This window comes from Guyanagaster necrorhizus (assembly GCF_019112545.1).
Source record: "Guyanagaster necrorhizus MCA 3950 unplaced genomic scaffold BT62scaffold_30, whole genome shotgun sequence".
Classification (NCBI taxonomy): Eukaryota; Fungi; Basidiomycota; class Agaricomycetes; order Agaricales; family Physalacriaceae; genus Guyanagaster; species Guyanagaster necrorhizus.
Window position 1 is genome coordinate 14285 of NW_025064909.1, and position 21654 is coordinate 35938.

Here is a 21654-nt window from a genome sequence, read left to right on the forward strand (position 1 = left end):
GTTTGGAACCCAAATTAATCCAAAACCCAAAATACAGTTATTATTCCAATCCAATCCTCTCTAAGTGACAAAGCAACTTAAATAAATCACTAAGTCGAAGCAGAACTCAAAATCCGTTGTCCCAGGGACTAGCTACAGTGGGCTAGAAGGCCTGAATGTAGGGGTGGGTCGCTTGCTTGCTATTTTCCCCCGATTCCCTTCTTTTATACACCAACAACAGGTACAGAATCTATAAATAAAGCAATTCAAAATAATATTTCTCCTGTTTAAAGCGGAATCATGCCATTATTCCGGAATGGCGGCACTCCTGGACTCCCCTAGGCTTGCCCAGACCCGCCTGGCCACCGCACAGCTTTATTTTAAGCCTACAGTGCCTGTGGGTACCTAACTCCTTTCTGTCTACTCAAAGTTTTAATCCTCTGAGTTATTCTTAGTAGCTCAATCAATCAGGCCCGGTCAGGCCCGGTCAACCAGTCCTATCCACTCTATTCCTCTCAATTCTAAGTCCCTTAGATCACCTGATACCTAGTAAATTTGGACTGAGGCATTTGAGTCAAAACTCACAGTGCTAGCCACAGATCATTGGGTCTCTCTTCTTACTGCTCCTGGATGATGCTGTCTTTACTCAATACTCCACAATTGGCTATGGTATTACTCCTAGCTGTCTTGAAATATACTTGTCTTAGTAGCATGTAGAATTGGCTCCAGTTGAGATACTATTTCTAAGTCCAACTTGGACTTAGTATTTTCCAAGGTGTGGTGCAGAACTTTTCTAAGTTCAAACCTGACTTAGGATTTTTATCCTTAGGCCATGTTATTTTTACAAAGTCTAATTTGGACTTAGTATTGGTGACTAGCATGATTATCAGCTTGGAGCCTCAGCCATAGTCCTCTACTGGCTAATGATCCTCAGTTACTAGCATATTCTAGTGTGTTATGCAGAATTTGCAAATTATAGGGCTGGACATGTAGACTGCATATCACCACATGGTTTCCCATTTCTCTGGAGTAGCAGGGGACATTGAGCTGGATAGCTTAGTGTGTGGATCAAGAGGAGTACTGACACTGTTACAATCAGACATTCTGGTATATTCTAGGATTTTTTGGATGTACTGTGGTTGAGAGAGTGTGAGTGTTTGGTTTAGACAGTCTCTGTGTATTTTGACACTGAGGAGAAATGAAGTTGGACCTAGATCATGAAGTTTGAAGTGCTTCTTGAGATTATTGACAACATGTCATGCAGACTCCATGGACTTTGCAGCAATTGTTACATCATTGACAAACACCAGAACAATAATCTGAGCATCATCTCTCTTGTACATCCATACACTGTGTTCACAGCATACTCTGTCAAAACCCATCTTGGTCATAGTGCTGTGGAGCTTTTTGTGCCATTCATGCCCAGCCTGCTTCAGTCTATAGATGGACTTGAAGAGATGAAGCACCCAGCTCTTGTCCTTTGTCTCAAATCCCTCTGATTGTTGAAGGTATACCTCCTCTTTTAGATCACCATTCAGAAATGCTGATGAGATGTCCACACTCCAGAGCTCTAGGTCCTCAAGTGCAGCAAGAGTGAGGACTATTTGGATGGCTGCTCATTTTGGAGTAGGAGAGAAGGTTTCAGTGTAGTCAAAACCTGGCCACTGTGAGTACCCTTTTGCAACATAGCATGCCTTGTAGTGTTCAATAGATCCATCAGAGTTACACTTCACTTTCAAGACCTATTTTCCACCTATAGCCTTAAGCTCAAAGGTGCCACTCTCCTGCAGCACATTTAATTCCTGCTGAGCTGTCTCATATCATTTTTCACTTTCCTCTCTTGGCCAAGTCATCACCTCTGCAAGTGTCTTTGGTTCATCATTGGATGCAGATGCTTGATTTGCCATCTCTACTGCTGTCTGAAATGCAAGCTCAAGAGCTTCTGTATATGTGATATAGTCATCATTGTGCAATACAAAGATCATTCCTGCAACAACATCTGTCTCAGTAAGCTCTGGCTCAGCAGTGGTTTCATCAATGGGATCAGAAATGGGATCATCTGAGTCTGGTGAGTTCATTGCATTGGTGCCAGAATGTTTATGGTGAAAACCATGTCCAGTGTTTGGAGATGGAATTATAAGACCTTTAGAGTTGTATTGTGGCTTGAAGCATGCCTGAGGATATGAAGGTGGTGAAGAGAGTGTAGGAGATGTCAGAAGACTTGATAGTGGAGTAAGAGGTGATCCTGGAGGTGTTTGCATATTTGATAGAGTGGATGGAGCTGGCAAGGATGGTGATGATGAGAGTTGCTCAGATGGTGAAGATGGCTTATCAGTAGGTATGTTCTCTCCCCCTTGATGAGGCATTGTCACATCAGGTATAGCAGTATCTGTGCTGTTATGTCTGTTTGTGGGAGATGTATCATCACTAAGAGGATTTATAATATTTCTGTGATTTTCAGAAAATACACACTCATTGAATGGCTGGAGGTGATGAACCACTGTGTAGAGGTGTTCTAGAATAGCCAGCCTTTTACTCTCTCTGGATATCCAACAAAGATACATTTTTAGGTGTGTGACTCTAATGCTCAGCATCCTTTTTTTTGTACTAGCACATATGCAAGGTATTCAAACACATGAAAATGGGATATATCTGGTTTTCAGTGATTTGGGTCCCATTCTGTGAGGGGTGTGGTGTTTGGAAGAGGATCTGTGGGGATGCGATTTTGGACATGAATAAATACTCGGAGAGCAAGGTTCCAAAATGATGGTGGAAGATGTGACTCATTTAGCATGGCAGTGATGGCCTCTGCAATTGTGTGGTTGGCTCATTCTGCTGTGCCATTCTGGTATGGTTTATCAGGTTCAGTATGTCACCTTTTGATCCCATGCTCAGCACAGAAGTCAACAAGCTCCTTTCTCATATATTCACCATCTTTGTCTTCCTGAAACTCAATGATTTTGAGTCCTGGGTGGGTATTCTCTGCATATGCTTTGAACTGCTTGAAAGCATTAAAGGCATCACTTTTATACTTCAGAGGTGTGACAGCCCAAGTGTCAGATGCACTGCAGATGAATGTTATCCAGTAATGATAGCCCTCTGGAGTTATGACAGGCATTGGACCTTTGATATCACTGTGTACTTGCTCAAAAAGGTGTTGCTTCCACTCTGAGGGGCGATGAGAAACATTGTGGTGATGCTGTTTGCCAGTGAAGCATGGTATGCAGATAGGATCAGTTGGGGGACCTGACTCTCACTTCATTCCAGTTACTAGCTGCTTTGTATGCATGTGCCATATAGTGTCCATGTTTTGATGACAGCAATGTCTGTGCCAAAGTGTGTTGTCCATCTGGCAGGTACTTGTGGTGCTTGAGTTTGCAATGATAGTAGCCAATTTTGAAAATGAATGTATGATAACATTGACATAGCTGATATTGCTCTCATTTGCAGTTGCTGTGAATTGAATCTTTTTACCCTGGCTGAAAGTGACATCTGATCCAGCGATTGAGATCTTAAATCCCTTTTCCTGTGTAAGATGATAGGGTGATAAGAGATTACTTTTCAATGCTGGTACATATAATGTGTCAAGAAGTTCCACTGCTGAGCCTTTCTCCCCCTGAATCTCTGGCTCTAATACTACTGACCCAATCCCTGCTGAATAGATGACTGAATTGTCTGCAAGATGAATGGGAATGACATGTGGAGTATAGAGTCAGAACCATTGTTGGTGAGGGGTTATATGATGAGAAGCACCTGTATCAGTATTCCAATGAGATATAGCAGGTGATGATAGATCAGTACTTGCTTGGCTAGCAGTCTCCTCCTTTGTCTCGGCAGAGTTAGCAGCTTCCAAATCCTTCTTTTCAGCCCCCTTGTAATGATGCTTCTCAGCAGTATGGTCAGCAGCATGTTCATGGTCCCATTTAAGTGAGAGCTTCTTGGTTATACATTCTTCTTCTGCATGATTCTCATGAAGGCACCATCCACATTTTGCAGTGGCATTGGTAGCTGGATTCATGGCTGAATAGAAAGGTGTGGCTTTGAGAGCAATGGAGACTGCTGGATCACTGGCATGCAGCTTCTGATTGTTTTCTTCATTGTGAAATGCAGTGTGGAGTCCTTCAAGAGTGAGTTTATCAGAGGAAAGGAATAGCGATGTGATGAAGTTTCCAAATTCAGGCTGAGGGAGTGTGCAAATCAGGGCCATAATGAGAAGCTCTTCTTCTAACTGCTGGAGACCAAAATGAGCAGGATGCAGAGCATGGATATGACTCATGATTTGAGTGCTCCAACTGGCAAGATCTGGAAGTGATTCTTCTGTCTCCTTCTTGAGATTGAAGAAGCTGTCATAGGCTACAAATCGAGTCGCCAGTTTTCTTTGCTGATGGTGCACCTTTAATGTGTCCCACATCCTCTCTGGATCATCAAGGCAGAGATAGATTGTCCCAGCAGCCAATATCTGAGTCTCCTTCCAGTCCTTCCAGTCTTTCTTCTCCTGGTATGTTGGCTTCTTGGGGTCTGCAAACTCTGGTTCAGGGTCACAGCCAATAGTGATAAGGTACTCACAGCGAGTTTTGAGTAGAGCCAACATGTTTTCTTCCCACTCACCATAATTGTAGGCATTTAGGTTGTCAAAGCCTTTTTTGATTGTGTCGAAGGATGGCATGATGTATGTGGTGATATCATTTCAGTAGTGAAATGACTGATGGAGAGATAGCAGGGCACAAGCAAGATGTGAAGAAAAAAAATGAAGTAGGCCTTAAAGTGTGGAGCCCATAACCTGTTGCAGGCAGGTTACTTTCATGCAGTGGATAATAGGCCAGACTGAGTATGACAGTCAATTGCTTAAAGGCTGAGGTACATATGACTATCACTTACCTGAGTACAATGGTCAATTGCTTAAAGGCAATTGACCATTGACTCAGGACAAAACTGTCTATGCTTATATAAGGTTGACATCAGGTACTTGTGTCATCCCACAACAAAGACAGTGTAGATAGAAGGCCATTCTGCAATAGATCAGAATTCATTCCTTACCAGACTGTCATCCAAGACATTCCATCATCTTCTTTTCTGTCTGATACAGCATCTCTGTCACAGTAAGGATCATCTGACACCTTTAGCTTCATTTCAGTGTGAGTTTTAATGTTAGCAAAATCGAGTTTGCAGGTATCACAACATCTGATAGTCTGGCAACTGACATCAACAGCACTGACATCCACAGAGAGTGAACCACAGAACTTATATCTGGGACATCAGTCTTCAGGTTTGAGGTCAAAAGGCCAGCCAGAGGAAGTTTCAAGCTGTAGCAAATATTAGGCAAATGTAGCATGGGCTATCTTGAAGAACATACAAATAATTCATATGTTTTGGCTTCAGAAGCCATAGCCATGTCCATCAATTTCTTGACTCAATCTTTGCTGGGCTGGAGTTTTCTGAATTGCAATGGAGTGGTTTCATTCCATGGCAAGAACTCATTCATAAAGTCATGGGCTGACATGGGACTCTAAGCCATGCCACACATCTCTTCAGCAAGCTTGAGATGCCTGTCTATCATTGAGGGGTTTTTGACAGTGAAGGGGTCCATGACCAGCAGCTTTCTTTTTAATTGGAGTGTGTTGAACGGCTGGAGGGGGGGGGGACTTCTCATATTTATACTAGACTACTCCTTTTCTAGTAGTTTCTATCTAATTCCTTCAATTTCCCTCGGATTCTTTCCTTACTCAGCATGCCGGATTGCCGGATTGCTCGAACTCTCTCGCAGATTCCAACAATAACAATGCAAACAGTGGCATTCTGTGAAAACCAGTAATTGTAGGAAGAAAAAACAAGGAGAGCTCTTTTGATGGAGACTGAGGCAAAGCAACGTTTGATCATTCATCCGGCATTTTCTGGTGGGTACTGCTTCACCTTTTTTACAACTTTGCTTGTATTACTTGTTCCTGGTCGATGGGTCCCGTCTCAGTCATTCTGACGCACATAGCTATCAACTGTCTTTAGCATCGCTATGCCTCCGAAAAAGTAGGAGTACGGCAATCTATCCATTTTGTGATCTGATGGTTTTACAGGGTAAACATTCTGTGGTCGGTGACGTGGATATCTACATGTTTGGATCTGCATTGAGGATTTTTCTGGCTTATTTATGAGTTGCTGAGAATCATAGTCTAGGAGGATATGGATGTGCACGTAACAAGCTCCTTTCTCCCTCTTTAAATCAGATTTCCGCCGGTCTGGGAACCGGCATGACAACAGTCTCTACATATAGGCAATATATATATATATATACAATTCTCTACGTACTGAATCATCGACCTAAGATACAATATGTAGCAATCATTAGTTCACCGCGTTCAATACAGAATGCGAAGACAAAGTCCCATTTCCCGAAGTCTTCTCAAGCGCTGCCGTGTTTCATCCTTTATCTCTGGTCCCGGGTATTTGGACCCCAAGAACACGTCCTCCAAAGTCATCTCACGACGACGCTCGAGCATCTCGAGGAGCACCTCTTCATCCACTTCGTGCCGCCACACGAATTCCAGCGATTTCAGGTGAGGCAGGAAGTACGAAGTACGCATCGTTTGATAGTACCTCAATGAAGCGGCCTGAGATGGGGTAGTACGGCGCGAACAGAGGTTCGATGGGTGTCCCGTAGCGGCACGGAAGAGGTTCATGAATGACAAGCCTGATAAGGCTAGTAAGTGGCCCAAGGAGCTCTAGGACCTGGGACATTCGCATGGGAACTTTATCGAGGATGAGTGAGGATAAGGAAGGGGAGAATTGGAGCAGATTTTCCACAAATGCGGCTATGAAGGGATAGCGCATGTAGATCATTTGCGCAGCATCTCCCTCAGGTCCATACCTGCCATCTTTGTGATAAGATATCTTGACATGAATGAGATTAGGAAAGCAGAAATGCTCCCCAAGCCAGCGAATGTCGTGCGTATCCACATTAATGTCTAAGGTCAAGCTGGTGATATTCTCAACTTGGTGGACGCCTGGCATCTGCAACATGCCGCGCATGGATTCGGTGTCTTCGGTTCTCCGCTTTACTGTGGTAGTGATTGTTAAATTTAGGGCATTTCTGAAGAGAGGGAACCAGCAAAGGTAGTTCTCGCAGATGATGGTGTCGACGTTGGCGCTCCAGACTCCGAGACGTGGGAGCATCTTCAGCGATGAGGGGAACTTTGCGTGGAGGGGATTGACTCGCGTATGGAAGGTGCATAGCAAAGGCATAGTTGGCTCTGTTGCTCGAAGTCGGTAGAAGTGTTTGAGGTATTGGTCCGCCACTCTGAGACTCTCGGGGCCATCAAAGGAGGGAATACCTTGGATGAGCCAGGAGACGTGTCGGGAGGGCAATGACGACGACAATACATCCAAGTTTCTCCATCGTTCGACTCTGGTACTTATAAGATCTATGCATGGCGAGACATAAGGTTCAAGGTCACTGCCATGCACTGTGACGGAGAGTTTATAACCCCCTGCACGGTGCAGTCGGAGATTGAGCAGACCAATTCTGGCAGCCTGTCGCTCCTTTTGGTAAAACGAAGAATTAAATTGCTGCAGTTCCAAAAATTTCTTGTGCCACACAAGAGGCCGATGACTATTTAGAGATACGTCGATGTCAGTCCATAGCTCAGGAAAGGAGAGCGCGACGTATCTCCATCGTCTGCAAACAAAAGACATCTTTAAGATGGCCCGTACCGCTGGACGCTTTATCTCTGCTGCCGCGACACCAGAAAAAATCAAGATTAAAATGTCATCGTCTAGCGCGTTGTTGATCGGAGCCTTCTGAATTGTCGGTGGGTGGCTTATTGGAGTTTCGAGAAGACGTACCACATTCATTTTATCCATACTGCCAAGTACTGTAGTCGAAAGTCGAAATCTTGAGAAAGCCCCGGACTTGTGCTCGTGGATGTTGAAGGAATAAAAGGTAGATGACTAATTACAACGCGCACAACGCGACGTGTCTCGGTCACGTTTTGATATTATGTCAATATTTGCTCTTAGAGGGAAATAGCCTTCGGCACAGCCCTCAGCTTCATAGCAGTGCTTTCTACTCCTTAGTTTCCATCGAGCGGCTCCTCGAAACGAGATCGACCCATCTTTCACGCATAGCCGTTGTTTGATTAAATTTTACTTGGGAAATATTGACATGGGTCCTCAACAGGAACTAGGAATTCCTGTCATTTGCCAGTTCATGCAGTGACAATTCACGACGACAATACTTGCCATATTAATAAACAAGTCTATGGCTGCCTGCCTAGTAGTTTATTAATTGGCGGCTCCAAGCTTGAAATCTATTTTTAATGCTCAGCACGAACATCTTGCGAACATCGTTTTATCATTTCATCTAACAAACTTGAGGCTGTAAGCATCTGAATTCACTTCGTCCTATCTGCCTATATAACTACGAGGCTATCACTTGTGAAGGTTCTCGTCCAGCTCTCATGATATCCGTTTTGCTCTATGCGTAGGTCAAATACTGATATCCCACTGTCCATCTATTGAACGAACTTCAACAGATTTCTGTTCGCGTCGATATCTCGCGGCTTTTCTCTCAATATTACGGCCCCAACTCATCCTCTAGCCAATTCAAATACTTCGGTACTTCTGACTTGGACCTCCGACGACCCTCAATATTTTTGTCTGGTCGTTGGGAGAAGAAGTCCGCCGGATGTGAACTTCACCTCGTCTATACTGTCGGTCAAAGATTTCGTTGCGACTCGCAATGTATCCGTTGTTTTCGTATACACAGGGTTCGTGCTGAGAGCTATCCATCGCATAATCGACGAATAACCGTTCGCGTAGCACGACCCTCATTGAAGCCATCAAAACAAGCACCACCGAAGCGTCAGTGATCCTTCCCTGGAAGATTTTCCAGCAAACCTTAATCTCACGAAGAATATCCATCGGAGCCACCAATGTCACGTTTGCTTGGAGCGACCACTTCCATGTAGACGAAGGTCCCGTGATTGGCTTCTCGTTAGTAATCTTGCATTTCCGTAGCAGTCAACACCACTGAGTCCTGCTTCTTAGGGTAACCCAGACTCCTGTTCAAGGATCTGCTACACCGACCTCCACGTGAGCTGACACGGAAACTTGATCCAATTATGTCTGATAAATTCTGATAGATCGATCTCCTCATCAGCTACCTCAACAGACGCATCATTGTCGTCGAAACATGATTATACAGCCCCAATCATAGCTGGCGCTGTTGGCGGCGCCTGTCTGCTTGCTCTGATTGCCGCGTCACTCTTCATATGGCAGTACCGCAAGCGGCGAAGAATCCCACCCTCTCGAGCCTTCCTCAATGACCTCGATGATAAAAGGTGGTATCCTAATAGAGCCCCGCCGAAGGATCATCCACCACCGGCATATTCGCCACGCATCAGTCAACTGGTCTTATTAATAATGCTTTCGTTGAGACCCTCGAGGTCACGATGATCCCATAACTTCGAAGACCCCGCCGGAGCCTGGGGTTCAGAATAAAAGCCGTACTGTGGGGAAAGGTTTTGATCTAGGAACATGTGTAATTAAATTTTCATTCGACCCACAGGGCAAAAAAAAAACCGAACCGGTAAAAGCCTTGCTCATTGCACCCGTCAGATCTATTGTTCTCCCAGATTGACTAAACAATTTTAGAATTTAGAGTCTAGACCAAGACGATATTGAGTAGTCCATAATGAGATGTGCTAGTCCAGGAGAGTAAGTCAGGTTCCGAGCTGATGATGGTCCGCCTCCTTCACATCTGCCGAATAATTTATATTCTATACTATATCCGTTCCTGATGCCATACAGTTTTGTTTGCCCCTCGTAGTAATTTTATAGCTGTGTGATTTTGAGTAATGATAAAGTCAATAGTGCTTACAACCACATCATAATTTAGCCAGCCGCATCCAGGTAGTGAAACACCGAAATGTCACCGAGGCGGCTGAACATCATGTGGACTATTGAAATTCACTTAATAATGGCAGATATTCACGCATCGTGGGCAGCGACAGAGGGAGCCAAGCGAACACGCAGTTTTTCTATCACCGAACTGAAAATACATAATATGAGAACTGAGGGGAATAACGATATCCTGTTAAGAGATTTCAGAATAGGATTGGTATTTCTAGTTTGCAGCCTGAAGACAAGGAATAAATCCTCCACATTCATTCATTTAAAGGTCTGAAGCAGGAGTACTGTCATAGGTAGGACACAGTTGATCCCATTGATCTGTAGGAACGTAAGCGTGGTATCCGATACGGAGTGAAATGATCCATACCAGTAGGATCAATAGTGCCGTTCCAGCTCTCTGTAGCTTCTGCGAAAACAATGGCAAGTCCGCTGCCGGAAACGATCAGACAATCTCACAAAAAAGTCAACAGAAGGATACACGTACGCCTGTAAATGCCAATCAATATGGCTATGGAGATGCATTAACACATCATCAATTCAAAGCGGTACAAAGATACAGACCAGTGAAGGAACCAAGGACCTGGGTTATCAGTCGTGAACCGAATGGTGACATTGTCACCTGCGACACCGATGTTGACAACATCCCGCCTCACAGGATTTTCGTAGTTGTACACGGTGCTACCGGCACTGCGGACAACGTCGAATGTGTGCTAATCAGAGTATATGAGAACAAGCGACTTGGAAAGTTTCACCGAAGACTTACACCGTGCAAATGGAACGGATGCTAAAAGAAGTATTGAAGATGGCGTCAGGTAATGCATTATCTGCAGGAGACTAAATGAACTGACCCCACCACCGATAACACCACCTGGGATAGAAACTTCGATGGTCGAATTCAATGGCAATGGGTAGATTGAACCCTGGGGAAGGAGGTCGCTGGCTGCCTGGGCACCGCTCAGAATCTGCAGAAGAACGGGAGTCGTCGGAGGAACGAATTGGACACCGTTGACGGTAAAAGTCCCGGCTGACGTCTGTGTAACTATTTAATACGATGGAAACTTTGAAATGAAGAATAGATGTACAAAAGCCAATGCCAAGTTGAGAGCATAGTCGACGCCTCCGGCCACGGGGGTTCCGGGCTATAAGAAATTTAAGCGATATTAGGAATATTGGTGAGAACAGAATGAAACTCACAGCTCCAGGGTTTTCGAGAGGCTGGCAGGCGTCATTCAGCAGGGTGTATGGAAACCGAACGTGGAAATTAAGGGGCACACCGATAACTGGGTCTCATTCATCTTCAGGACGCTCGTGAAAGCGATGACAGGGGGTTCCGCGTCATTGGCGCCGTCATATCTCAAGATCGCCGAATTGATACCACTGGTGAAACCTGCAGTTCCCACACTGGGATTAGCACGGATCCCTTAAAAAGTCAAAGTCAAAGATTGGCCTTTTTATGAGGAAAACTTTCGCCTACAGTAGTTGCCTACGGCTTGGTTCGCGGTCAACTTGGATGTACATCAGAGATCACATAAATCTCTGGGAAAGGAAAGAGAAACGAACAACAAAGGAATATCTTTGACCTTGTAAATATTAGCCGTTGTTCAATAAAGATAAAGATGATGAAATACTTACCCGCGAAGATCTGGATTTCATCCACGGTATATGGGACGAGGTTCACACCGTCGGCTTCGATGATTGTCCTGTGCATCACTGGTGAATAAGAGGACCGTGGACGGTGCAAGGAAGACAAATCACATCAAATGGTCATCAATAGACACAGTGAACGCCGCGTCACACGCGACGTTCAACATTCTGATGCGGTACCTGCATTTCCCATGAGTGAGGCACAGTCAGACTTGTGTTGGAAACTTACCGGGTTCCTTGTGTGACCTGGACAACAGATAAATCCTGTGTAAGGTTTCCAAGGCTCGATCTATACCGCCCATCATTATCTATGCATTCATTTTCAACTTCATATCAACTCACCGTCCAAGACCATTGATGAGACTCGCATCCGGAGTACTATTTGTCCATTATCAGTGGCCATGTTTGGATAAAGACAAAAAGTGGCATTACGGGAAGGTTAGTTGCTTCGCAGGTGTATGGTACCAGTCCGACAACGTCAAGATACTGGTGCTGTCTGCAGCAGAGTCAATAAACAATAAGAACGAGAAAGCGAGCTAAAGTACCATCGTCGACGTCATACAAATCAGCATGTGGATCATTGGGATCGTAGATAACAAGAGGCCCTCGGAGCCCATCACAGTATTGAGTCGCTACATTGATAGGGATCAGAAGAGGGGCAATTATCCAGCTAAAATGGATTCCTACACAAATGAGAGTGATACCAGAATGTTCCAGCCTGATCGGTCGTATCAAACGTGTATAGGAACGAATCACCCTTTATTATGGGACATTGATTCACAAATGCGGGCCCGTCAGCCCATCCGGTACCCTTCTGGAAAAGACCGTGCCAGTGCTAAAGAAGGAGTGTATGAGACACGTAAAGCTTCGGGAGACATGGAGCGTACAATGGTCGTGCTCTGCAAAATAGAGTCGTCGGAGAGGTTGTTGACGACGTTGATTTGGAATATGTCTCCCTAGCGGGGTGTTCATAAAACAAATTGTAGATGTGTAGTCGAGAAACCAACTTTGTTTGCTGTAATGAGTGTTCCATCGATGCGCGAGTTCGCCAATGCTGCGACGCGTGAAAAACCATCGGGAGCGACCTCACCATCAGAAATGACGAGGTTACCCGTAGGGCCAATGGTTCCCTCGCGCTGAGCATAAGAGCTGGCGAAAAGGAGAGAAATGACGAGCAAAGACGAGAGGGAGAAAGCCATGCTGACCTGGAAAGTCAGACGGTAGCTTCTACGCATTTTATACTCGAGTTGAGGTATTTATGAGCACCGAGGCTCGGATGGGAACTTCCACGCTTTCTATTGAGCACTTCAGGACGTGGTGTTCGTGACTGCTATAGCTAGGCACCCTTGGAGAACCGTTAGTAATAGGACATGAGAAGAATGGCGGTATACTCAAGCCATGCTTCTCTAGACCTGCGCCTCAGCTGTTGGATGACAAGGCACTAAACAGTCCACTCCACCATTGAATTGCAATGAATCGAAAGGCCAGATTGTATTTCAAACGTATTGAATTTAGCGTTGTTCACGCTAGAGACAATTGTGCCGTATGCGATCACCTGGGAAGGTATACAGCTAAGAGGGAGATGAAGGTGAAACCTGAGAGTTTGACTTAACACGGCCCACGTATCTGGATGGCGATTATCGTGGTTTTTAGTTGATTTTTTTCCATGGTCAGAATACAGGGCAATATCAAACAAGTTCTTCGGTTGATTCGATCAGAGCTAAAATGACGTGAGTATTGACGCGTGTCCAAAGAGAAGTTCTAACGATAATCGTCTACTTGTTTTACACTTCAACAAACTGTAAAGAACTGTCAGCGAGAGAAAAAAGGTTCATGAACATATATATTACTTGCCGCGACCTTGGTCCTTCTCTCAATGAGACGACATAGAGAGCACCGATTCATATACGGTCTTCTGTTCCCTGACTAAAGCGCTAGGAACTCGCATCCATCGCTCCTCCGAACAATTTATCGGAAAGAGAAAAAAGAAGTTCCGGAGCCTGTGAAACACCTCAAAGATTGAGAATCATGGACTTGAATGAGGAATAACACGGGTATTCGGAAAGAATGGAGAGATAAGCGATATACCAGATTGTTCTCAAAGCAGACTCGCGGGGAGGTACCACCGTAACTTCGTTCATCACAGCGCACGGACACTGATATATTGTGCACATCGTAACAAGAAGGGCAAGTCCGAGTCCCCCGCAACTATATAACGGAAAAAATTCGGGTTCCTGAAGAAATTGCTCGTACCTTCCCACGTTAAGGTCTATCCAAGCAATGCAAGTAGGAGACAGCGATACTCGGGGCTATGGGAACGACCCACACGGTTCGCACTGGCCCCTCTGGGCACCGGCTAAGTGTAATCTTTGAAGGACGGCGAAAGGGGGAAATCGCAACCGGTACCGTGGTTCGATGCCGCGGTCAAGCCGCGGTTAATGTGCGGCAAGAGAACCGGCAACGCGCAGCGCCACTCCCACCATCATTACCCTTAGGCTTGGCTCCCATACTTTCCAATTCCCCGTGGCAGCATATGCCTCTATTGCGGAGAGCGTTCTTACATTCTTACTGCCTCAGACGATATATCTTCTATTACGTAGCATCATGAAAAGCCGTATGGAGATATAACTTGAACACTTCGAAGAAATTTTGCTCCGAAAATTACTTTTTCTCTAATCACAAGAACAGCCGCTGGACGTAGTTACTGGCCATGGATAACTCCATGATCTTCAAATGTGCGATTCGCGCCATTCAACCTGGGTATGCGTGCTTTCACAGTAGTCGGCCAATGAGGAGGAGCTTCATTGGTCTTTTCCCTCGGTGGTTGTTTCCACTTAGCTCGGTTTCTCTAGTCATCGGCGAACCTGATGCCCGTACATGAACGGTACTGCAGTACCTGCGAATCGTTCTCACCTGGCATGTAATGTAGGCTCAAATACGAAGTACCCTGTTATCCACGCTGTCTTCGCCATAGATCGCTTCTTTGGAAACCTCAATTTGGGTCTGGGGTTGCCTGAAAATAGGAAGCGACCCAGTATAAGGGGATATCCCATCTGTTCGGCTCTGATCGTGCAATTTGTGGTAGCCGGTGCGGCAGCGCGACGTTTGACTTCGGCAAGATATCTGCCAAGGCTATGGGGTTGGTGTTCCTCTCCCTTTCTCTCACGTACTCGAAAAAATTGACATTCATCTAGCAAAGAGATAGACGGGTATATTATACGGCAAGGTACCTTCAGGCACGCCGGACGCAAGGATACAGGTAACTACACCACGAAACCCACTCCTCACTACACTCTAGTCAACCTCCAACTCACGACCGAGAAACCCCAGAACAAGTACCCCAAGCGGCCGTAGAACTGGAAGACCTGTTACATTACGTTGTAACCAGAAAACTGATTGTGTTACTTACCCGGAATCAGAGCTTTCTGATTTCATAGAGTTCGTTGGGGATATATCTCCTCATAGCTGGCATCATAGCTAGCATCATCCAAGCATTGAGATCGAGACTCAGATGCTCCATGCAACTGTATTTCTCGTGTGTGAACAGTTGGACATGACTTGCAGTGAAATGCTTGATCATGGAACGAGAATCACAGACAGAAGCTTGCCTTAATGTACACGGACACCATAATAATTAATGATTCTTTCGCAGGTTCTCCAATTAAAGGTGAACACATGAGAACTGGACGTGGAAACGACAGTGAAGTTCATCTTCTATATCGTCCCTGAAAAGTCGACAAGCTTGGGGAATGTAACATGATAATATCCTATTTTGGAGTCAATTCTTCACATACTATACCTTCTGCTCTATATGAAAAATAGAGAAAACACCCCGACGACTAGGCCCTCAGGAGCTCCATCATGTGTATCATGATATTATGGAAGTTCCTAGCAATAATAGCGCGCTAAAAGATGATTAATGATCCACCAAGGACAAGGACACTGGTTTAGCTCTACGGCGGTTTCCACAACGGTGCCTGGCTCCCGCCTTAATATCATCCCCTGACAGAGCGGCTCGGCGAGCTTCGGAACCGGATCTTTTACTATTCCCCGAAACCTGAAATGATATATTTCTGTGGTGCAAGAGCCTGGAATTCTAGGAACAATGACGGGGAAAAAAAATATGCAGAAAAACTGAAGCAGGGCGTCGAGGAACATAAGCACTAAGCACTAAGCACTGCTTCCCCTTCTAAAATTTGACGCGTTCTAATGTCCAGCCACGACGTGGGTGCACAAGTTGGTCCTTCATTTATCCCGACTCCCAGGACGCTAAATTCTTTTTAACGTTTCCATACGTGCGGAAAGTTCCAGCAAAGTAAACTATCAGCCCCAAGCACCCGGCTAATCGCAGGGGGTTGGATGATTCCGAGAGGCAAAGACTCGGGTACTAACACCCTTTCTTCTCGATGCAGTTATTCATTGCCTTAGCCGTCCACATATTGAGCGCCTCACGTCAAGACAAAATAAGAATGAAACTAGCCTGGTAACCAAGCCCTCTAACAAGGAGAAATACAATTGTTGCTGTGTCAGGTGCTGCTTTTTTAAAAGTTCTATTCAAAGGTTCATCAACCTGCAAGCTACGTCATTCGTTGCTTACGCTGCGTACGCTTTATATCACTGCTGTGCATCCAATCGATGACGGTAAGTGCCAAAGTTTGTTCATGCCCCTTGATTGAGTCTCAGAGTTTCATCACATCCACCGAACGCGATTTAGTATATAAGTTATGCAATGACCTCCTAAAACCATCACCCGCTTTACACTCCAGTCGAGATACGCCCTCTGCTATCAGACATTCTCTCGCTCATCATTATCTGTAGCATTTAAGTATGGGAAACGAGCATACTACCTTTTTCCTGCTCCTACTGCAATCCCTGAGTATTCAACCCCCAAGTCCATCATCTCCTTTCTCCCCTACGACATTTCGCTAACCGCATCACAACATTAAACGGTCATTGGTCGATCGGTCCAGCGATACGAGCAACGCTAGCATAACTTCGTGTGTGAACACTCAATATGAGATCTTAGCAGTCGCGATCTTCATGGTGGTCGCCCTGATTTTGTATCGATGGATTCGGACAAGACGATCCATACGTGCGCTGAAAGAGAAGTCTCATCTGGTCGCAGATGATTTAGAGAGTCAAGGGATACCCGACACCATTGAAACGCAGAGATGACTTTATGCATAACAGGTTATGTTCTCAGTGCTGACGCAATTCGAAACGGAGAAATGTGACTCGATGAGTAGGTTGATATAATTATTGTACTACTAGTGTCCAATGTGATCATCAATGTATTATGTATAGTAACGGACAGGTCGTTAGGAACACAGGGCGTTCTCTTGCCGTAAATTATATATTTGTCTCCTTGCATGCCAGCAGTGTATCTGCTTTAGAGTTCCTGAGATTCTGAATTCAATGCTTTAGACTGTTCATTTAAGTGTCGGAGGAAGTCCTCCGAGTGCTTGCAGGAAACTTCGGGAGTGGAGATGGGTCAATGTGAGATACATTGGAAACCGAGTTCTTGAGAGCCTGAAAGTGGGGCACCCAAGCTAACTATGGATGTACGAGATAGAGCAATGTAAGAGAATATAAAGAAATTGTAACTAGGGAGGTGAGTGGGAGAAATTCGGTAGCGGAATGTACTGTGTCTGCGAGCAGTGAGTGTGAGGGCGAGAATGCTTACTGCTTGCTTTACCTATATATACTAGTGAGACTGAGTGGGAGGAATACGGAATGAAATATGAATGAGACGAAAAGACAATGAATTTGAAGAAAAGACAAGCCGTCGGATCAAGACAGCTAAGCATTGACTTTGAACAACCACCCTGTTCATCTAACTTCCATCAACCATCGGCACCGGACCGGGGTTGTCTGCCGCGGCTCACCGTGCCGCGGCCTCCGACAACATCCGCGACTTTCTTGCTTTTTTCTACCCTTGGGACCAGCTGAGCGCTTCCTTTTGATTCGCTTCTAGCTACTGGCCACTGGAATCGTGACAACACTTTATTTCTAATCTAAAGCATGGACAACACTCTTGTTGGAAATCCTCGGTGATGCGCAGGGTAGACTCCAGGCTGGTAAGGCCAGAAGGTATGAACTCCTTATTCTGCAGCTCCTACAGAGCTCGTATTTATACTCTCCAGGCTTGTATCTAGAATTTACTACAACTTTCTCTTTCTCTCGGGCTTACTCATCAACTCTCGGCATGATGCCGGATTGCCCTTTCTAGAACTTTCCAGCAAAATCCCAACAACTCTATTGCCTGTCGTCACTCAGCAAATATTCAGTACAGGTTACAACGCATCTTGACTGCCCAAACATAATGTAGGAGAGGGGGACCTGAATATTTTCGTATGTTTTTCTTAGCAGTGTACAGAATCGTAAACTTGCGCGTCCTTCCAGTGTTTTGTTGATACTTGAGTAATCGACCTCCTTTCCTCTTCGACTGGCGAAGCCCGTCAATTGAACGCAGCTATACTTAAGAGCCGCTCATCATTAGCGCCCATGGACACAGCGGACCAATCGGGTCTGCGTGCTCTCAAGTGGACTTCCGACTCAATTCCAAACACACCCGGGGCTCGCTAGCGGGAGGGTCATGCGCATGACTATAGCGTGATTGCCGCATTTTTGCCAGCCAGCAGCACCTCGAAGCGGAGAAATCCTCCCACTATCCTGATGATATATAATTGTAGACCTCCGGAACCACAGTTTTTTTCGCTGATCTCGCTATCATGGCTTTCACTTCCATAGTAGTCAACCTCTTGACCGGAGCCGAGCTCTCCTATATCGACAGCGGCGCACCAACACAGTCCTCGTATATCACTATATTTGCTATTCATGGCATGATATTCACAAAGGGTGCGTACTGTTGCCGAGAAAATCTATTACTCCGGTATTTACACCACACATCCAGAAATCTTCCAGCGGGTAATAGACCTCGCACCAAGCAAAGGAGTCCGATTTGTAGCTCTAAGCCGACGTCCTTTCCCCGGTTCCACGCCGTATTCTGTGGAAGAGCTGGATATCCTGCAATCCGCAGATAATGACGATGCTCAGCGAGGAGCCTTCTTAGAGGCCCGCGGACATGAGATTGCTGTCTTCATCGATACGTTCATACGGAAATTCAACCTTCCACCGATCTCGAGCTGTGGTGGGGGTGGCGTCGCACTTCTCGGATGGTCGCTTGGTACGGCCTTGGTGTCTTTGGCGATATCGAGTGTTGGTACGCTTCCTGAAGACATTCAGAAACGTCTAGAGAGATATGTACGCTCTGTCATCCTTTATGGTGAGCTCATACTCTTTTTCGGACCCTGCCAGGTCTAAATAGACCGTGTAGAACCCGGACCAATTGCGCTCGGCCTACCCACCCCAAAGCAGTACTGGTCATTCCTTGGAGATCCCACCGTCCCAGAAGATCTTCGCATAGCCGCTTTCGGGCGGTGGTGTACTTCCTATTTTGACCATAGCGATCTCTCGGGGCGCAATCTCAATAAACTGTCCTGGGTGCTGGCTTCTCCCTCCAGAGTGCCTTCGTTTTACAACGGAATGCCCGCAGCCATCCAGCGTCATGGAGATGATGCCATGACGGACCTACCGTTCTTGGTTTTATCCTCCAAGCAGCTCTTGCCGGCTTACCGTAGGGCGTTTTTCGACCCCGAAGTATTTCCAGATGTGAAAAGGTCGGTGTTGTGTGGGGATAAGACATGCGGATTCGCGATTGCTGCATTGTGGGCGGTGCAGGATGATGAGAAGGAACAGAGACCTGCAGATGCGAAGGCGATCGAGTATAAATTTATTCCGGGGGCAAATCACTTCGTGCGTTTTTCATAGAGTCCCTACTCACAGTTTTCAAATGTACTAATATTCATTACGGCAGGTGCACTGGGATGACCCCGAGAAAGCTCTAGATGTGTTTATTGAGTTTGCATAGTCATCCATTTGTTTCACGTATCTTCGTGGAGAGACTAGGACTGAGATGCGATAGCATGTTGGAAACGTTCAAACTAATGATAGTTTTCATTCCCCCCCCCCGAGTCGGTGGCTTAACAAATGCGTCCCATATATGCTAAAATAGATGTATCATCCAGAGCAGGATTTTTCAATGTACTATGATCCACTAAAGCATAGACAAAGAATAATGGGTCATGGACATACTGTCCTACGAGACTGTCCAAGAACCGGAACGGCATTTATGAATCAGTTCAGACAGTAGAAGCTCACTAATAAACAAAAATAAAGTCGCATCACCAATATGAGTCCATAACCGAAAATAAATAGAGAGATTCTTGGACGAAACTCGTTGCCAGTGGAGCCGATAATAATGGTGAAGGTTGAAATGTGGATGGAGGGATCGTGTCCTCCCATTAATGGGATGTCTGATATGCTGGGGGAGCGGGTTCACCATTTGTAGTATCCACCGACTCGGCCGTCGACGGCGTTGAATCTTCCCGCACCGGAATCCTTCCTTCCTCTCTTGACCGCAAGTAAGAGCATCTAGAAGGCGAAGCCGCCGTTGTCTGAGGCAAGCCTTCGCCAGAAGGCAAGGGAAAGCCGCTGTTTGGTGCGAAAGGATATGGGTAAGCCGCTAAGATGGGAGAGCTAAGAGACGCAGGTCTGGAATCCATTCTTGGACTTTCAACCTTGGGGATCGTGCTGTCTCTGAACCTGCTCCTTCGCCGACACCACAGTATTACTAGTACAACTATTATTCCCACTGAGGCCAATGATCCAATGGTGCTGCCAAGGATTACCGATGCGCTGGTATGGTGAAGACTTGGCAATGCAGCCGCTGAAGCTGCTGTTCTATAAGGAAGGCACTCAGCGGAAATACTCGTAGAATAGAATAGAACTAAACCTACGCAGAGGTAGGGGTTACAGACGCGCCCTCTACTGTATCTACTATAGCGTCTCCGCTGACGGCAGTTCCGCCAACCGCACCATTTATAGCGTCACCACTAGTCGCATTTCCATTGTCCCCAGCAATGGCATCTCCACTAATTGCGGTTCCGCCATCCTCGCCGGTTGTCGAAGCATTTCCGCTGGTGGCGGTCCCGCCATCGTCCCCGTTTGTGGTAGCGTTTCCGCTCATCGCGGTTCCTCCGGTCGCAGTTGCGCCATCCCGACACTTTATAACAGTGCCTCCACTGGCATTTACTGCGCGTAGCGAGGTCTCTTCTAAGTCTCTATAGCTGATATTCCTGAATTCTTCGAATACTGCACTCCGAGCCTGTATCCCGGTGGTCCCAATGCCTTCGTTTACGATATAAGCATGGGACGATATTTCACGAAGCGCAAGTAACCCGCCGCACAAAGTGTCGATGTGGCGTATGCTGCAGAGAATCATCATTACTCGGCTGTGTATGTATGGGATATATTTCCCGAACGTACCCTGCAACACGAGATGAAATGAAAAGATCATGAGAGAGAAGGTTCTCCGCTAAGTTCCGTTCACGTCTCCTGCCAGAGGTGACGCGTGGCTCAAACGAAACCAGATGGAAGCATTCTGGAAATTGCGGTTCCCATGCTAGCAAAACCATGCTCTCTCCGATTGCTCGAGGAATGTGTTCGGTTGAGATTGTGATAGGGAGACCGGAGACTTGAAGCATGAATGTGATTAAAAGCCTAGTAAATGTTGGTCTACTGTCATATGGAATGAGGTTACTTGGCGTACCCGTAAAAGAGGAAGAAAGCCATGACAGCCAGCTGGTCAAGATTAGTGAACTACCGATAATCGGTGGAAGAATTCCCTTTTAACTAGGTATCGCTATAGGATTGTCAAAATCTATGTCAATAGCAACTAGAATTACCATGATGGTCATTCAACGTAGACAGTCAGAACTCTACATGAACACAGGTTCTGTCGTATTGTAACGTCTTCTAGCATAAAAATCAGACAGATATCAGCTAGAACGAGATGATCATTTGATGGCTAAGCTCTGTCGGGGATGATCTGAGGGACTACTGGAAGCGAGTCGTTCTTCAGCGCAGTTGTATAGAAAAACCGAATATTACGTACGATGGACGTGTGAATAGACAGGAATGACCCGTCACCATGCTGCGGACACAATGATTATTCGATCCCATAGTTGTCAAATAACTGACAGGATCATCGAGTATTGAGTTGATATGGCA

General features: G+C 45.8%; 6 protein-coding genes across 6 annotated transcripts; 3 read left to right on the top strand and 3 right to left on the bottom strand.

The window, feature by feature from the left end:
• Positions 1 to 6486: 6486 nt before the first annotated feature.
• Positions 6487 to 7872, bottom strand: BT62DRAFT_1040600 (uncharacterized protein; the record flags this gene model as incomplete). The annotated part of the gene is made up of 2 exons (XM_043178417.1): positions 7813 to 7872; positions 6487 to 7764 (listed from the first exon to the last, which is right to left on the bottom strand). Exons 1-2 carry the CDS (start codon positions 7828 to 7830, stop codon positions 6487 to 6489), a joined length of 1296 nt encoding a protein of 431 aa, XP_043035746.1. The 5' UTR covers positions 7831 to 7872.
• Positions 7873 to 8426: 554 nt separating this feature from the next.
• On the top strand, positions 8427 to 9607 carry BT62DRAFT_1010501 (uncharacterized protein; the record flags this gene model as incomplete). The annotated part of the gene is made up of 6 exons (XM_043177658.1): positions 8427 to 8449; positions 8502 to 8735; positions 8788 to 8961; positions 9016 to 9060; positions 9111 to 9370; positions 9405 to 9607. 6 exons carry the CDS (start codon positions 8427 to 8429, stop codon positions 9605 to 9607), a joined length of 939 nt encoding a protein of 312 aa, XP_043035747.1.
• A 374-nt stretch (positions 9608 to 9981) lies between these two features.
• BT62DRAFT_954928 (laccase) lies at positions 9982 to 12723 on the bottom strand (the record flags this gene model as incomplete). Its single annotated transcript, XM_043188325.1, has 20 exons — positions 9982 to 10197; positions 10247 to 10308; positions 10364 to 10387; positions 10441 to 10589; positions 10643 to 10663; positions 10728 to 10910; positions 10962 to 11018; positions 11074 to 11094; positions 11154 to 11299; positions 11354 to 11384; positions 11440 to 11459; positions 11512 to 11579; positions 11635 to 11703; positions 11753 to 11812; positions 11866 to 11901; positions 11956 to 12019; positions 12069 to 12155; positions 12211 to 12358; positions 12411 to 12479; positions 12531 to 12723. Coding segments are annotated over 20 exons (1564 nt in total), but the record flags the coding sequence as incomplete, so codon positions are not given.
• Positions 12724 to 14233: 1510 nt separating this feature from the next.
• BT62DRAFT_1010504 (uncharacterized protein) lies at positions 14234 to 14877 on the top strand (the record flags this gene model as incomplete). The annotated part of the gene is made up of 3 exons (XM_043177659.1): positions 14234 to 14396; positions 14453 to 14666; positions 14718 to 14877. The coding sequence occupies 3 exons, from the start codon at positions 14234 to 14236 to the stop codon at positions 14875 to 14877; spliced, it is 537 nt and encodes a 178-aa protein (XP_043035749.1).
• A 2915-nt stretch (positions 14878 to 17792) lies between these two features.
• BT62DRAFT_442547 (uncharacterized protein) lies at positions 17793 to 19670 on the top strand. Its single transcript, XM_043180901.1, has 4 exons — positions 17793 to 18381; positions 18437 to 18808; positions 18860 to 19338; positions 19400 to 19670. The coding sequence occupies exons 1-4, from the start codon at positions 18255 to 18257 to the stop codon at positions 19451 to 19453; spliced, it is 1032 nt and encodes a 343-aa protein (XP_043035750.1). The 5' UTR covers positions 17793 to 18254; the 3' UTR covers positions 19454 to 19670.
• On the bottom strand, positions 19512 to 21347 carry BT62DRAFT_936092 (uncharacterized protein). The gene is made up of 5 exons (XM_043187065.1): positions 21330 to 21347; positions 21194 to 21276; positions 20911 to 21144; positions 20382 to 20852; positions 19512 to 20325 (listed from the first exon to the last, which is right to left on the bottom strand). The coding sequence occupies exons 2-5, from the start codon at positions 21214 to 21216 to the stop codon at positions 19887 to 19889; spliced, it is 1167 nt and encodes a 388-aa protein (XP_043035751.1). The 5' UTR covers positions 21217 to 21276; positions 21330 to 21347; the 3' UTR covers positions 19512 to 19886.
• Between the last annotated feature and the right edge of the window lie 307 nt (positions 21348 to 21654).